The sequence below is a fragment of the Watersipora subatra genome, chromosome 4, assembly GCF_963576615.1.
Source record: "Watersipora subatra chromosome 4, tzWatSuba1.1, whole genome shotgun sequence".
Classification (NCBI taxonomy): domain Eukaryota; kingdom Metazoa; phylum Bryozoa; class Gymnolaemata; order Cheilostomatida; family Watersiporidae; genus Watersipora; species Watersipora subatra.
Window position 1 is genome coordinate 36,336,283 of NC_088711.1, and position 16,989 is coordinate 36,353,271.

Sequence of the window (16,989 nt, forward strand, 5' to 3'; positions counted from 1 at the left end):
GTTATGGTTTTGACACGTGATGTTATCACGTGTCAAAACAACTATCAAATATCAAATATAGACGCTCGCTACTTTACAGTTTCGTTTCAGTTTGGTCTAATCATCTAGTCGTAATCTGATCGTGTGACCCAAACTTTCTGCCAAATGGTGTGAACAATTTCTGCAGTATTTTTCGACTATCACATGTGACCAACAGGCTCCTCATGTTTATCAGAGGATGATGTGCACTCCTTCGAGCTAAGGTTAAAAAATTAAACGAATTTTTACGGTAGGTTTTGAGATTGGTCAGTGCTCAAAGTGACAGCATTACAATGATGTTGAAATAGACGCGTAAGGACAATAGACATGGTTTTCTTGAATGCGTGAAGTATATTTGTGAAAATATTTCGACGAATGAGGTTGCGTGAAAGTGTAAACAGAAGCCATCGTGTCCAACTATGTCTCATTTGAGCAGTTTTGAAAGGGGATTCCAATCTACAGCGTTTTCGTAATGGCTGCAATTAACTGTTTGCTTTTAAGAACTTTAAATCACATTTCCACATATTTTGCACCTACAACACAGCAGAGTAAGACATGGTGAATCTTTTGATACCGAATAACTGTAATGTGAATTTTGTTGCAAGTCAACCCTTAAAGTAAACTCACTTTCAGGTCAAGGTCACTATTCCGTTCATAAAACAACAATTATTCTGTCATAATCGTACGAGTAACCTATCCTTGGCATGTAAATCTATATATGTATATATTTCTCAAAGTTTGTCCTCTGTCGATCTGTCTGTCCTTTGGTATGTTCAGCTATAGCTATTAAAATTTTGCATCCTGCTGGACTTGAACTCACAAAGATTGCAACCGCAAGTTGGCAGTCCGATTCTCTAACCACGAGACTACAAAAGCTTTTACAATTCAGTGCCCTTACTACAGAACGTATAGACCCTTTTCCATTTTCACACCAAAAATGACGTATTTATTGAAATTTTATGAACTCTTTTGGCTTTATGAAACGCGATGCTTTTTCGTGTTGTCATAAATTTCTATTTCCAGTTTTTCGTAAGGTTCAATTGCTAAATCCGCAGTCAGGGCCAATTCTTTTCGCGCGGACAATTGTATTGTCTCGAGTAGGAATAGCATCTACATTCTCTCTCCGTTCGGTCAGACAAAGACATTACGATATCCAATTTTTACATTTGTACCAGTATAGCGATCTACCAGCATCGTCGTATTCAAAGTTTTGATGGATAGCTTCTGGTGGAACAGTAACCTTTTTTATACACACAATTCTATGCACAAATTGTTATTATTAATTCAATATATTCATGATTTTTATTTTGTTTTTTCAGTTCATATTATTTGTATCATTACCGAATCATATTTTATTGTAATTGTAGCAAAACAGACTTAATTTTCGCTTTTGAGCTTTTAAGAGCTTGTAATCACATTTCCACATATTTTGCACCTACAACACAACAGAGTAAGACATGGTGAATCTTTTGATACCAAATAACTGTAATGTGAATTTTATTGCAAGTCAACCTTTAAGTTTTGTTTTGAGGATTAAATAGCGAATCTTGGAAAGATTTATAGTGCAACTCCAAATAATTGAAGCAGTAGTCAGCGAGCAAATCTGAACCCATTCAAAGCATGGAAACACAGTGTGTATTTGCATAACGTAGATCTTTGCTATATCTGATTAGAGTTACTATGATAGATAGGAGCTTACATGTATCTCCACACCAAGCATGAGCGGATGTGGAGATACATGTCTTCAGCCTTTCTATATAAATATTTTATTGGTTCATTATGAGCGAAGGGTTGTTATTATTGGCATCTGCTCAATTGTTGTGATAAAGTGCTGCTGGCAGCAGTACCCACATCTAGCACATTTGAACCTCAATATGTGAAGGTTATTCGTTTCATGACCTTATGTGTATAATAAAATTGTGGTATGCTGGAGAGGATATTCCTCTATGAATGCACAGGATTCTTATATGAAGTTCGTTAGTTTATTCCACAGCCTGCAATAACTCCTTGGTAACTCCTCGATACCTTTTTGATACCTCCTTGATAACTCCTTGGTAACTCCTTGATACCTCCTTGATACCTCCTTGGTACCTCCTTGATAACTCCTTGATACCTCCTTGATACCTCCTTGATACCTCCTTGATAACTCCTTGATACCTCTTTGGTAACCCCTTGAAAACTCCTTGATACCTCCTTGATACCTCCTTGATACCTCCTTGATACCTCCTTGATACCTCCTTGATAATTCCTCGATACCTCCTCGATACCTCCTCGATAACTCCTCGATACCTCCTCGATAACTCCTCGATACCTCCTCGGTAACTCCTCGATACCTCCTCGATAACTCTTCGATACCTCCTCAATACCTCCTTGATAACTCCTCAATACCTCCTTGATAACTCCTCGATACCTCCTTGATAACTCCTCGATACCTCCTTGATAACTCCTTGATACCTGCTTGATAACTCCTTGATACCTCCTTGACACCTCCTTGATACCTCCTTGATAACTCCTTGATACCTCTTTGATAACTCCTTGATACCTCCTTGATACCTCCTTGATAACTCCTTAATAACTCCTTGATACCTCTTCGATAACTCCTTGATAATTCCTCGATAACTCCTCGATACCTCCTTGGTAACTCCTCGATACCTCCTCGATAACTCCTCTATACCTCCTCGATACCTCCTCGATACCTCTTCGATAACTCCTCGATACCTCCTTGATACCTCCTCAGTAACTCCTTGATACCTCCTCGGTACCTCCTCAATAACTCCTTGATACCTCCTCGATAACTCCTTGATACCTCCTCGATAACTCCTTGATACCTCCTTGATACCTTCTTGATAACTCTTCGATGACTCTTCGATGACTCCTCGATGATTCTTCGATTACTCCTCGATGACTCCTCGATAACTCCTTAATAACTATTGTAGTTAGTTATATATGGCATCAAAAATGCAATATTTAAAACTATTTAAAATTTTATTGTAAAAATGAAACTATATGTAGAAACTAAATTAATAAAGTTACAGTCAAGAAAAAAAGTTCATTATCGATATTTGACTGAGAAACAGGTGAACAGAAATGTGAGCTTGATGATGCTTGGTTGGGCAAGTAGTGGTGGTGATATACATGTAGATACATGGGATAACTTACTTTAACTTTATTTAGGTAAAGTTTTAATTAACTTGGTTTGTACCTACATTTTCTATTTTTTTAATTGTATTTTCAATTTTTGCTAGGCTTTTCACATCCACTTAGCTTCAAAAAAATTCAAATGTAATGCATGGAAAATTACTTCAGGTCTACAGCGGTCATTGTAATTATACTACCACCTAATAGTTTTTTTGTTTGTTTATTATTTATGGCATAAACTCACCTTTTTATTATCTCAAGCCGTACATACAATACATAGGCCTAACTGAGTAGCAAGTTTTATATACACTCTGTTTGTCACCAAAACTATTCTCATGAAATATAATCTATTTATTGGGCACTCATTTTATCCTATCTTGTGATAAACCATAAAGGCTGGACACATTAGTATTAAGATGCTACTAATACTTCAAAGGCCACAATTTTACTTCTATACAATTACAAGTAGGTATACGTATGTTTAGAAACCATGTTAAATTTGGCCAATTTTGTTAGTGTTTATTAATTTTGTTTTATTGAGTTTTTTGCCATAATGTGCATATACCAATGTGTTATACAAAAACCAGGCTAAAAAGGCAAGTATCAGTTGATGCTTAATAATATTCATGTGTAGAGCATCCTTAGCTTTTCATTGAATGCATATTACCATAACAAGCTACGAATTTATGACAAACAACGTGTTTATTTTAAGCTGCGCCATACCTGCGATCCCCACTGTAGTCGCATAAGTAATTCCATCTCATATCGTATGATGGAAAGTCTGTATATTGAGGTGATTAAAAGTCTAGGTTTCAGGTTTGGTTGTAATTTTAGCAATTCTATGAGCGCATCATCTTTTAGATCACGCGCATCGGAGATTCAACCCATTGACAGGTGATTGGGTTCTTGTCTGCCCACATCGCGCCAAGAGACCGTGGAATGGGCAAGTTGAGAAGCCTGAGGTGACTGCTATTCCCAGGTTTGATCCGAACAATCCACTATGTCCGACGGCTACGAGATCCAACGGCATCATCAATCCTGACTATACGAGCACTTTTGTCTTTGACAACGACTTTCCTGCTTTGCTAGACGATGTGCCGAACCCTGGTAAGTGGCAGCGCAGATTCTCACGCTCGTATGGCATGAACTAGGGTCAAAAACTGGGTATATCGTAACATACCAAGATAGGGTATCTGCTGCGAAGTGAGAGCGTGGCATTTTCTTGCTTGTCAAGTGACGCGTCAATAGTATTTAACAAGTACTTAACTACGTGCTAAATGTACGGAAGCTCTCTTATCTGTCATATTAACTACAGCTGATTACGTGCCTCTCCCTTTACTTCATACATTCCACCTTTTCGCCTTGCCGGTGCAATTCTATAGAAATGTGACATAACATCCACCTTTAGTTGAAAAAGTCGTCATTTTTTTAAAAATACGTCATTTTGACTAATAATATTATGTTCATTGAATAACTACTATGTTCCTTCTAGGAACACAGTGTGCATGTTTTCACGTAGCTTGCACATTAATGAAATGGTAAAAATATGTCATTTTGTAAAAGATAACATGAAATCTCAATGACAAATTTAGATTTTCCAATTATTTTATGCTGGAAATAGTGGCAAAAACCCTGAATAAGTCATCATTATTGTAGCTACTCGTGAAGCAAACACATTTAGCAATTTGTCTTTTGGCAATTTGTCTTTTGGTAATTTGTCTTTTGGCAATTTGTCTCTTGGCAATTTGTCACTCGACAATTTGCCACTAAACTTAGCAATTGACACCAATACTAGTTGCTAATGAATGAAACTAAGTGAGATATATAAAATCTCCTTTATAAATCAACCAAAATATACTGTTGCTACAAGGAAGATGTTAGATCCTACAAGCATCTAACAGATCCCTCACTTTGCCTCTAATTAAAAACATTTCGCTTCACAAAGGCCACTATAAAATTTAAGCAAGTTGAACTGTGTGAATGACAGTGAGCTATCATTAGCCTTAGGTACTACATGATTGCGGGTTGATACACTTTAGCTTGTGATCTAATACAACAACATAGCATCGTCATTGTTGGAATGTTGCTTTTAGCTGCTGTAACTCTGTACTTTTACTCTAGTCACAAACGCATGCCAGAATGTGGCTGCTGACATAACTGCCTTTTTAACTAAAGCCCTAAGCACTCTTTGAACATTCCAGAATGCTATTACCTAGCACGACCAGTTGATTGATTCTTAGGAGTGCATGTAACTACAGTAATCATATGATCATTGCTGAGAGCTTACTGGGTGATACTTTGTATCTATAAATATATTACATGTACATAATACAGTAATATGCTGCTTCACAACTTTAACCACCGAGGCTTTCATTTATTGCGCTTGAGGCTTCCATAGTATTGCGCTGTCGGTCTCATCTCTGAAGCTTTTCACGAGTTATAAATTGGGACAACTGAGAGTTATCTCCTCTCTAATGTATTTACACCCTTGTGACTTCTGTCTCACAATGAACATGCACGAATATTCAAAACAGTGCAAGTCTAATACTAATGCATTAAAGCGAATTCTCTGCCTAGAAATGCTGAAACAAAATTTAAAAGATTAACTAAAAGTCAATTAGGAAAACTTATATTCATCTACTTAATTGTGAAACTCACACAATGTGCACAGAACCAAGCATGAATACGGAATGCACAGTCTATTCATATGAAGTTTCTCTAGCAACTAGCTGATTGTTGTCAGCGATATAAATAGAATCTCTTCCAACAATAGCCCGAGATCGCTTCTCAAGCATTGAGTGTAATTTGACCGTCCTTCACCTACAGTGAATCACCAATAAGTACTTTCCATCATTTTGCTATCTTGACACTGATTGGCTAAAAAATATGTAGCATCGACTTTACCTCGTTGTTTTCTTGCCCCAGTCATAGTTTCAGTACTGTGTAAACAATGTACTATACAAGTATGTCACATGTACAAGGACACACATGCGTGTAATTACATGCATAGTAATGGCAAAAATTTAGGAACTGATTTAAGCTTTTTGAAGTGTTGAAATTGTGGCTCATACTTGAAAAAATCAGTTTTTATCATGCGTAAATTCCTATTTCACGGGTGGGTCTGGAACATAGCCTATGCAAAGTAGGAGGGTTACTGTATTATCGATTACAGCTTGGTAGGCGCTACTTCCTCTGTATAAATATATTATATAGTACCATTGCTAAATATTAATGTTTTTATGAAAGCAAATCAATGCTAAATGCTTTCAAAAGCTTACAAAGCACTGAAATACATATTTTGCGATAATAACAAAATTTTAGAACAGTCATCTCGAAAGCTCGTACTTGTAACAAAAAAACTTGTTCAAAAATACATTGTAAGTCATTTAAAACAGTTCTGATGCAAGTTTATTGCCATTCAACTCCTTAGGATTCACTCAGTGCAAAGATAACACATGTGAAATGTTCTGCTATGCTTGACCTAATTCGCATATCGTAAATTCTGGCATATAAGTCTAGGCCTAAAGTTTGATTTAAAAATCCTGGATTTGACATGTACCTGCCGTATAAGTCGACTCTCTTCTCTGGCTCAAATCGTTTGATTGCTAATAGTTCAGTTGGCATCAGAGGCGGGCAATACGCAACTGGGAAAATGGTATTCAAAAATGATTTTTGTGCTATCGGCACTACGTACAACAATTAACAAAAAAGCGAAAGAAAACAGCTCTAGTGAAAACCACAAAGCACGAAAAACAAAACTTCACCATCATATTGAATGGTGAAGTACCAATAGAAGCCTCACCAATGGTGAATTACCAATTACCAAGCCTCGCCAATAGAACGAAACCGCCATCTTTGGTAATACGTATGTTTTCAACAAATAATCCAAGCCACAAGACAGATTTCTGTCAGGAATTGTGATTCATGTACAATAAAAATGATTCATGGACAATAGTGGATGTGTCAAATGGATTACCAAAGTATAGGTTTGTAGGCAGATACTGCGAAAATAGCATTAAATTCAAAAAATACGTTATTTTAAAAAATAATCTTAGTGATGACAATTTATTTGATGAAGAATTTAACTTTGTGTTTGATCCATCTCATGTTGAGTAAGATTACTAGTAGGCCTATTTTACTATTTTATAAATAAATCATCATATCATGTAATTTAGATTTGCGATGGTTTTCTGAAGTTGAATGTTACTCGAATTCGTGTCATGAAGAATGTGGACGTTGTATGAATCGAAGATGGATTTTTAAGCTTGAAATTTGATGTCAAATTTTCGACTTGTATGCCGGAGTTTACTGTACGTCTATCTCTCTAGCTATATGCGTTTTCAGCAGATTCTCTGGCAGCATCAGATGATGGCTTGTTTACGATGTCTGGTGCTCAGGGCAACTGCAAGGTCATGTGCTTCCATCCTCACTCCGACCTTACTCTTGCGTTGATGTCACACGATGAAGTCAGAAGAGTCATAGACAAGTGGGCGGAGCTGTACGAAGAACTCGGCAAAAAGTACATTTGGGTTCAAGTAAGTTTGACGTTGTTTATGCAGTTGCTGGGTTTTATATCTATTATACAGATACGTAGCTGTACAGATATACAGTTGTACTATTTGTCATGCGTACAATTGTACGGATATGGTTTAATGGATACTTAGTTATATGGATATATACAGGTATACAGTTGTACAGTTGTGCTATTCATCATACATGCAGCTGTACGGATATAGTTTAATGGATTAACAGTTGTGCTAGCATACAGTTGTACAGTTGTATAGATGTACACTTTAACAAGTCACAGTTATATAAATGTATGGGTTATATAAGTTTAATATAATGCATTTATTTTAATGCTAATGCTGAAGTGTTGCGTTTATCACTACATTTTCGAGTTATGTGAAGAATTGAATTAAATACAATGAGAATACTTGCTTCAATGTACAAGTTTTTCATATGAAGCAAGAATGGCTAACTCTGCAGCATGCATGACCGTAGCTCTGACTCATTCTCATACAAAATATATTTTAACGTGAATCTTCCAATGTTCAAGCATATTGTCAATGCAGGGTAAATGCAAGGAATGCCGTTCCTTAATTCCACTGATAATGAGTTAACAATTACATCAGCATCTTTATGTTAAGAATGTGTAATTGCTTAGGTGTGGAATACAGCAAGTGCAGAGATACTGCCTTCAGCTCACTGCTTGTTTCAGTCATAACTTGTCTAACTAATTATCATTTTGTATTGAATATCTGCCTACTAGTTATAGTTGAGTGCAACTGTTGCCTTGGGGTCTAGAACACCCGACCCACAAACAACACGTTGGGGTTAAATGGCCACCGGTGGATGACAAAAATGTCATCCAACCTAAAATTGCTCTCTGCAACTGGGCATGTCTCCAGTCATTTAGGTTACCTTACCACTAGACTCAGATATGTCCAGCCAAGATAACAGAGTATTGTTTGTGCAATGCTGCTTTTAAAAAGCAGCACAGCCTCTGCTTGCAGTAAGTTAAGTAGAAGTACTCAATCTTTGAGGATTTACTCACACTAGTCATAATACTGGGTCAAGGTTAATTTTAGACAGTCCATGATTTTGGAGAATTTAGATTTTGATCATGTTAATGATTAAGGCCATTCAACTAAACAATTGCAGTGTGTGGTCATGTCTAATGATATACAATTATACGGTGACCGCCTACTATGTAATTCAATGGCACTATGCTCAGCTGTTGCTTGTTTCAGATTTTTGAGAACAAAGGTGCTATGATGGGCTGTTCCAATCCACACCCTCACTGTCAGGTACATACCCTTTAGGTATATTAGATTGTTGTCATGCAGCTCAGCATTATGCTGGGTGGTTTTTAGTCCTTAGCTGTTTAAGTTGGCATTTACGTGTCACCAAGGACAACGCTAATATTGAATTGCTATCACGGTCGGTCGTATGCACTTGCTTTTGTTTTCTTCAGGGATTTCAAAGGTGGTTTGTGAGAGTTTGCAGTAGATTCTACCAAGGGAAGTAAGCCATGAATTCTTGGGGTGTGTTCCATCCCTGGGTAGAATCTCTTTCCTTTTGTCCTGAGTTTATTAACAATTCTCAGGGGAGAATAACTTCAATGCTATGGTACTGACCAGCTGCAACGCACAGTGTAGTGGCATATCACAGTTGGACACATTTTGCTTGTTGTGGCAAGGGCAGAAAAGCCTGACTACTGTTCGTAAAGTGGGGCTAGATTACCAGTTGGGTGGCCATTCGCTCAGCAATAGCATGGGTGGGCAACTCTTTTACTCAGACTGAGTAGCTATCTGTGGTGCACTTATGTGAAGTAATTGCGGGAGTTGTGTGCTCTCAACAGCCTTTTAATTGCGATGCTGACCAGCTTACCTATATTGCACAAGGGAACTTGAGGTAACAGTGGCAATAAACTACATGTAAGTGCAATACATGATAGTCTGTGTATATAAACATATTCTTTATTAGGCTAACAAGCAAGCAATAAACCTACCGTTTATTCATTGCTAGATATGCAGAACTAGAAGGCATAACATTTCTAGAGAGAACTCATACATATTTCTACTCTGTTAAATAACTCATCAGCAGGCCTTTTAGATTAGAGAATCACAAAGGAAACAGTAGGAATAATCGCTGTAAAAGTACTCTTTTAAATTATTAATATAAATGCCATTGAAGGACTTTATACTCTTATGCATTCCATCTTTTACATGAGAACCATAGATCATCATCTTGTGGCTCTAATGGTTTTTAGCTGTCTAACTGGCCTGTTACAAGGCAAGTGTGTGTGTGATAGTAGGTGCTTTGATATAATTGTTGTAGAACTTGTAATGCAGAGGATAATGAAGGCAGGCACTTGTTTGCATATACCATGAAACATTTATTCGAATGCAATGGAGTGTGGATTTTAATCCTTCTTTTATGGTGGCGTTTTTTTAGAGGTGGCGTTCAAATAGAGGCTGTATTCTTTGACTAGTTAGTTAGACTTTTGGGAAGATAAATTTAACCCTTTTACTGGTGAAGAGATGCTAATGTTGCCTATATTTTGTACGCTCCTTTGGGCAAAGCGACACTGATGCCGTCGGTCTCAACATTTTTGCTAAATCGTTTTATATTTACGTCGAAATATCCGACCGAGTTTAACAAGGAGCTTCTTTGAGTACAAATATAATTTAGCAGGACAAACTTATGAATTATTTTAATTGTGTCGCTTTCCAAATTTTAAGAAAAACCGTAAAGCTTTGAAGTTAGAAAACAGACTTTGATACACCTTAACCATTGCTGCTATTACATCGTACAGTGTTTCTGCAGAGTTGTCTCATCGTTCATTAAAACGCTCTAAAGTCTTCAGGTAAGATTGTAAACCACTTTATGGATGAACGACAATGTATCAGATTTAGACCTTAGTGACTTTGAATCAGAGTGTAGTTATGATTGTAATGATTGATCTTCTCAGGTACACGGTCACTAAAACCATGGCAACCACTACGGCAACAACAAAAGACAATTGTTATTGAAGTAACCAAGTCATTATTAGTACGATTTTGCGGACACTTTTCTACTGATAACTTTCTATTATGGGTTGATAAAAGTCTAAAGAATTTCAAAGTGGCATTTAAATAGAGGCATCGTTCAATTAAAGGGTGTCCACTGTATTTTTCAACCTTTTTCCTATAGTGGCGTTTCATTAGAGGTGGCATTCAAATAGAGGTGGTACTCAAATAGAGGTTTTATGGTAACTCAGATATGAGTCGGTATGACAGTGAGCGAATGCCTGAGGTATGGCTAGCTAAACCTGTGATTTTAACTGATGTTTCATTTATCATTGGACTTTGTCCTTAATATACAAAAGAATGCAAAATGAATGTACTGAAGTTTTAACTAAAATCTACTCATGTTAATTTTTATCAATTTTTTAACATTAGTTTTAGTTACACCCACGTGTATGAATTTTATAGCCTGCTATTTATATTAAACTTCACGCTTTCTGTTTTGATTAGCTGCCTATAGATTCATACAGCTACATCACATGTTACCATGCTAATTTATATACATGTCGGTTAGCCTTCAATTGATATTTTAAGGGAGCTTGAAATTAACGCAAACCTGAAATTTTAATTTTAAATTTTAATCGACCTTCCTTTGACCCTCATGAACTTATCAGAAAACTCATTAAATGCTTAATTTAGCTCTGTGGTCTTGAGATTGACAACAAATTTTTCTGTGTTTTATAGTATACACATTGCATAGCAATGAAGGGAGGTATTTCAACAATATACAGTGAGGCATTCCAATGATATACTCTTCCAAAGGAGAGTGTGGTCATTGGCAATATATGTATGTACTAGCTGTGCTACCCGGCGTTGTCCGGGTAATAAAAAAGTCTAGACAGAAAATTGATATGTATTTAACATATAACAACATTTACCATTTTAACTTTCAAACTACATATCATGAGAGAAGTGTTTTGTGTAGTTGAAATAAATTAAGAGAAATATGAAAACTACTGTAAAGGTTTTAAAACTTTGTCAAACAACTGTAGCTTTCAAGCTATTAGCCTGGCACATTGCCAATGGAAAATTGCAGTAAGCTGCTAGGCTTCAAATGCTGGTAGGCAATGACATTGTGTCAGCATTGTTGCTCAGCTAGGCTATTCTAATAATAGCTATAGCTGGAATGCAGACCGACATACGACACACGGACATACTTTGAGAAATATATATATAGATAAGGTTCGCAACTTTCCAATATTTCGAACACATTGGGCCCAACTTTGCTTCAGTATTGTATTACCACTCATAGCTCTAGTATTGTATTACCACTCATAGCTCTAGTATTGTATTACTACTCATAGCTCTAGTATTGTATTACCACTCATAGCTCTAGTATTGTATTACTACTCATAGCTCAAGTATTGTTTTACCACTCATAGCTCTAGTATTGTATTACCACTCATAGCTCTAGTATTGTATTACTACTCATAGCTCAAGTATTGTTTTACCACTCATAGCTCTAGTATTGTATTACCACTCATAGCTCTAGTATTGTATTACTACTCATAGCTCTAGTATTGTATTACCACTCATAGCTCTAGTATTGTATTACTACTCATAGCTCAAGTATTGTTTTACCACTCATAGCTCTAGTATTGTATTACCACTCATAGCTCTAGTATTGTATTACTACTCATAGCTCAAGTATTGTATTACCACTCATAGCTCTAGTATTGTGTTACCACTCATAGCTCTAGTATTGTATTACTACTCATAGCTCAAGTATTGTTTTACCACTCATAGCTCTAGTATTGTATTACTACTCATAGCTCAAGTATTGTTTTACCATTCATAGCTCCAGTATTGTATTACCACTCATTGCTCCAGTATTGTATTACCACTCATTTCTCCCTTACTGTGAGACCATTTATAGCGCCACTACTGTGAGACCACTCATGGCTCCAGTACGACATTACTACTGATAGTTTCGCTACTGTGAAACCACTCATAGGTTCACTGTTTACTGTAGCTCCTTGCTATCGACAGGATTTGTTTAATGTTTGGAGGTTTTGTTACAGATTTGGTCTTCCTCGTATCTGCCAGCTCTGGCAGAGGTCAAGGACAATAAACTCAATGAGTACCAGAAAACGTACAAAAAGAATCTACTATTGGAATATGCCCGGAAGGAAATCGAAAAAAAGGTAGGAGCAGTAAATATTCTTTCTGGCAGAATCTGTCTACCCAACTCATCTTCTTGAAGGACTGCTAGATAAGCCGCTTTAAAAGTTTGCCTGTACCTTTGCATGAGTATAGCTCAGCATGTATGCATGCTATATACTACGGTGTATTATAATATGTTATTGCTGTATACTAGTAAATGCTGTTCACTAATATATTACTAGTGTTGGGACATTACAATAGACAACCAGTGATTTACAGTGCGAATGAAGTTGGCTATGTCATTATAGTATTATATAATAGTATTATACATAGCTGGTTATTTATGGAATAGTTACAGATTACTTTTACTTGCTTAATGTATAATTCAAGAATAATACTTTTGCTATAACAGCTCTCTATACATATATATATACTTGGAATGTCTCTTACCAATTCATTGTAAACTCAGTGCTGAAATAAAGAACATTACAGTGAGAACACAACATATAGTTGGCGACAACATATTATTGGCGACAACATATTAACTAGTCTTTACTATAATAAGAGCTGTGTCTGTCTGTCCGAAAACACGGTTGGAGGTAAGAAAAAGATAGTATTCTGTGGGATTTGAACTCATGATGTTCGGCTTATCTCTAGCACAATACTCTAACACCTACACTAATTGACTGCCTTCCAGTAGTTCCAAATAAGTGTGCTGATATTTTGTGCCTTATCAGCATCTCTAACAACCTTTCATAGACCACTAGAATGTCAGGGGGCTAGTAACTATATATGGCAGCCATTGTTTGTGCTACATGGCTCTTAAAAACGCGCACAGCTTCTGCAGTCTCTGCAGACATCATAGTCGATCTCCGAGGGATTGCTTCACAGTCGTAGTGATATACTAGAAATTCCCGTCATACAGCCCACGACCAAAGTGATATTGGAAAAAAGAAAGGGTACTTCTGGTTGAGAAATGCAATATTAGCAGTCAAATAGCACTGCAGTGCAATAGGATAACTGCAATGGTAGCTGCAATGGTAGCTGTAATGTACTGGGTGTTATTATGTACAACAAACAGCAATAATGAAAGGAAAAGATTATATGTTTATATCTTCCCCTGCAATAGGAGAAATGCAATATTAGAAGTAAAATGCACTGATATTATTAGAATAACCAATATTATTAATATAGTAATACAGTAATAATAGAAAACCAATGCACAATTTTGTTTACATTTCAAAACGTCGTACGGTCATAGCAACCAATATCAAGAAGTTGTGATATTTATCTAGATTTTTAGAAATCCTAGATTAATTCTAAATTCTAAAATTATTTAGGAAAAATAATAACAGTAACATATTGCTCAACATCGGTCACTACATGTATATACTTCGATCTTGTAAATTCAAATGACTATTCTTATAATTAAATCTTATAAAATCGAATAATTATTCTTATAATTGAACATCGTAATAATCTTATAAGAATCGTTAGAAAAATATCGTCGTCATTTCCTTTACTTTCACTGCTTTGGACATCAGTTGGAATACCAAAGTACTCATTATAAGTGTCTAAAATTTCACTTACTTTAAAATCATCAAAAAAGAAATGATTACTTTCAGTACTTCTACGTTAGTTACAGAAACCTTGGGCAATTCGACAATGCCATAGACTGGTGAAATGTGCATGTTTTTTTTTCGTGAAATGCGCACGACTTAATGGTTCTACTCTGTCTCACGGCCCTGTCGACGTTTCGTTGATCGGTCTTAATTTTGGTTAAAAAAGGCTTGTCAAAGTTTTAATAGCGATTTTAGGCCAAATTAATCTACAGTCAAACATGGATAACTCGAACTTCAAGGGACCGAGCAAAAGTGTTCGAATTATCAGAGCATTCAAGTTATCAGAGCACTGTCACAAGTCCATATATTTACTTATTTATTAGTAGATACATGTACATATACAAACTATAATATAAATCAAAAGCACAAATGGCTTGTTTCAAATTAAATGCTTCTAATGTAAAGTTTAAAACGTTTTCATGAAAAAGTATAGAGATTTTTCTATCACTTGAGATTAGTTTGTTGTTTGAGGTGATGTTATTGCCAGGACGTTTTTCAGATTGACATTGGCAAAACTTGATCGTTGTTGAAATGCTCAAAAGAAAAGACATTTTTTTCTTTTGGGGTTTTACCCACGATCAATTTTGCCGTTTTTTCTTGAAGTTTATGCAGATTACCTTACTTTACCTGGGATTCGTTAAGAGCGACACTCCGAGGCAGTTCAATTAGAAGTTTTACGAGGTTTCACGGTACATTCTATATCACTCACGCTTTTTTAATAGATACTTATTGAATGTACACACGTATTCTGTGTTTAGGTCAAACGATGAATAGTTTTTTGTAGCTCAGACAACGTATACGTTTAATAACAACATTTTTTAAGACGTTTTAAACATTCAACATTCCGACGTTGATTCAACACGGAATCAACGTCGGAAAACTATTCATCACGGGCTAGCCGAGTCCCGCACTCAAGGATTTTCGCCACGCACATACAAAACAACATGCGATTTTTGTTTTGTATGTGCGTGGCGAAAATTCTTGCGCGCGTGACCCGGCTAGCCCGTGCTATTCATCGTATCGCAGTATAAATCAAATTTCACCAAACTTTTAGAAAAGTCGTTGACAAAAATATTTTGCCGGTGGTGGTAATAACGACGCTTATGAATTACGAAAAGATGAAGTTCACCTCTATGGCTTTGAATAAAGTGATTTTCTAAAGCGAAACAACCGTTTCGGTAGCTGTTGGGCAAAAAAACAGTTCGAATTAACAGTGTTGAGTTCGAGTTATCTATAGCAATTTATCATTACGTGGGAACGGACCAAAGGAAATGTTCGAATTAACCATGTGTTCGAGCTATCCGTGGACGAGTTATCCATGTTTGACTGTATTTATGTATAATCCGATCAGATGAGTAAGGTTTAGGATATTGTCTACAAATTTCAAAGACTTGTTAACATATTTAGATAGGTTTATATGTGTTTTGTATCGTTATTATACTTAAACGACTCCATTGAAAAATGATTAAATTTGTTGATGAGATTTCGGTTGCGACGCTCGTTGATGAATAATTTTCGTGAGTTGTGTGCACATATGCATTTATCATAAAGCTCCCAAACAATCGCTCCGCTCGTGTTTGGTCGTAGGATTACAGCTCAGTGTGTTGTTACTGGTTCAGGCATCATTGAGTCAGTCCAAGTGTTTGTAACTCCAACAGACATTTGATTTGGCTTTTTCAGGTACGAGTTGTGGCTCTCAATGACGACTGGGTGTGTCTTGTTCCCTTCTGGGCAGTCTGGCCGTATGAGACAATGCTTATCCCCCTCAAACACACACTCAGACTAAACGATTTAGACAACAGTCAACGAGAAAGTAAGCTAGCAGCTTGTCGATCTTCATCTCAATCCTCTGTCGTAGCCTCTGTCCTTCACTAAAACAATGTTTTAGTAGAAGGGTTATACAAGGCTCAATCTTATATCACAAATTAAGCCAGGAAGGTTTTCAGCTGGTAAATCACTCCTGTGTTGTTTGTAAGACTTTACAGATCTGCAAACCTAAACTGAATTTTTTGTCGCAACGTTGTGAACACATCTAACATCTTAGTCCTTGCCAGAGCAACTCACATCATTCTACTGAATATATCATACTGCTCTCCTTATTGGCTCTGCCTCGTTTTCAATCACATTTCTTGGTGGTAATCGCTTTATAACCAACCCTTTATACTTGCTGCTCGTTCGAGTCCAGAGTTCAAATAAAACCATAGAGTAGTTCTATAGAACCATACAGTATTTCTATAAAACCATAGAGTATTTCTATAAAACCAGAGAGTATTTCCATAAGAACATGGAGTATTTCCATAAAACCATAGATTATTTCTATAAGACCATAAATTTTTCTAATGATTTTATCAAGTTTTGCTTGTGACCTCAATTCCTCCCACCATCTTGACTTATAAACCAGTGTACTACCTCTTAATAGACTCTCCTAAGTTAACATATTATTGTGGTTGCAGGTCTAACGGATATAATGCAAAAGTTACTAACTAAATACGACAATTTATTTGAGACTTTCTTTCCTTACTCTATGGGTTGGCATGGTA

General features: G+C 36.3%; 1 protein-coding gene across 4 annotated transcripts in view; it reads left to right on the forward strand.

Annotated features, from left to right (window-relative positions):
- LOC137393177 (galactose-1-phosphate uridylyltransferase-like) overlaps positions 1–16,989 on the forward strand; it is a 31,354-nt gene that overhangs the window by 11,030 nt on the left and 3,335 nt on the right. For 2 of the 4 annotated variants that reach the window (XM_068079614.1, XM_068079613.1), the window contains 6 exons: positions 4,018–4,263; positions 7,501–7,691; positions 8,907–8,963; positions 12,746–12,868; positions 16,130–16,262; positions 16,903–16,986. In XM_068079614.1, the coding sequence (XP_067935715.1) occupies positions 4,018–4,263; positions 7,501–7,691; positions 8,907–8,963; positions 12,746–12,868; positions 16,130–16,262; positions 16,903–16,986 (834 nt within the window). The remainder of the gene's footprint in view (positions 1–4,017; positions 4,264–7,500; positions 7,692–8,906; positions 8,964–12,745; positions 12,869–16,129; positions 16,263–16,902; positions 16,987–16,989) is intronic. The other 2 variants (XM_068079615.1, XM_068079616.1) reach the window with 2 other exon arrangements.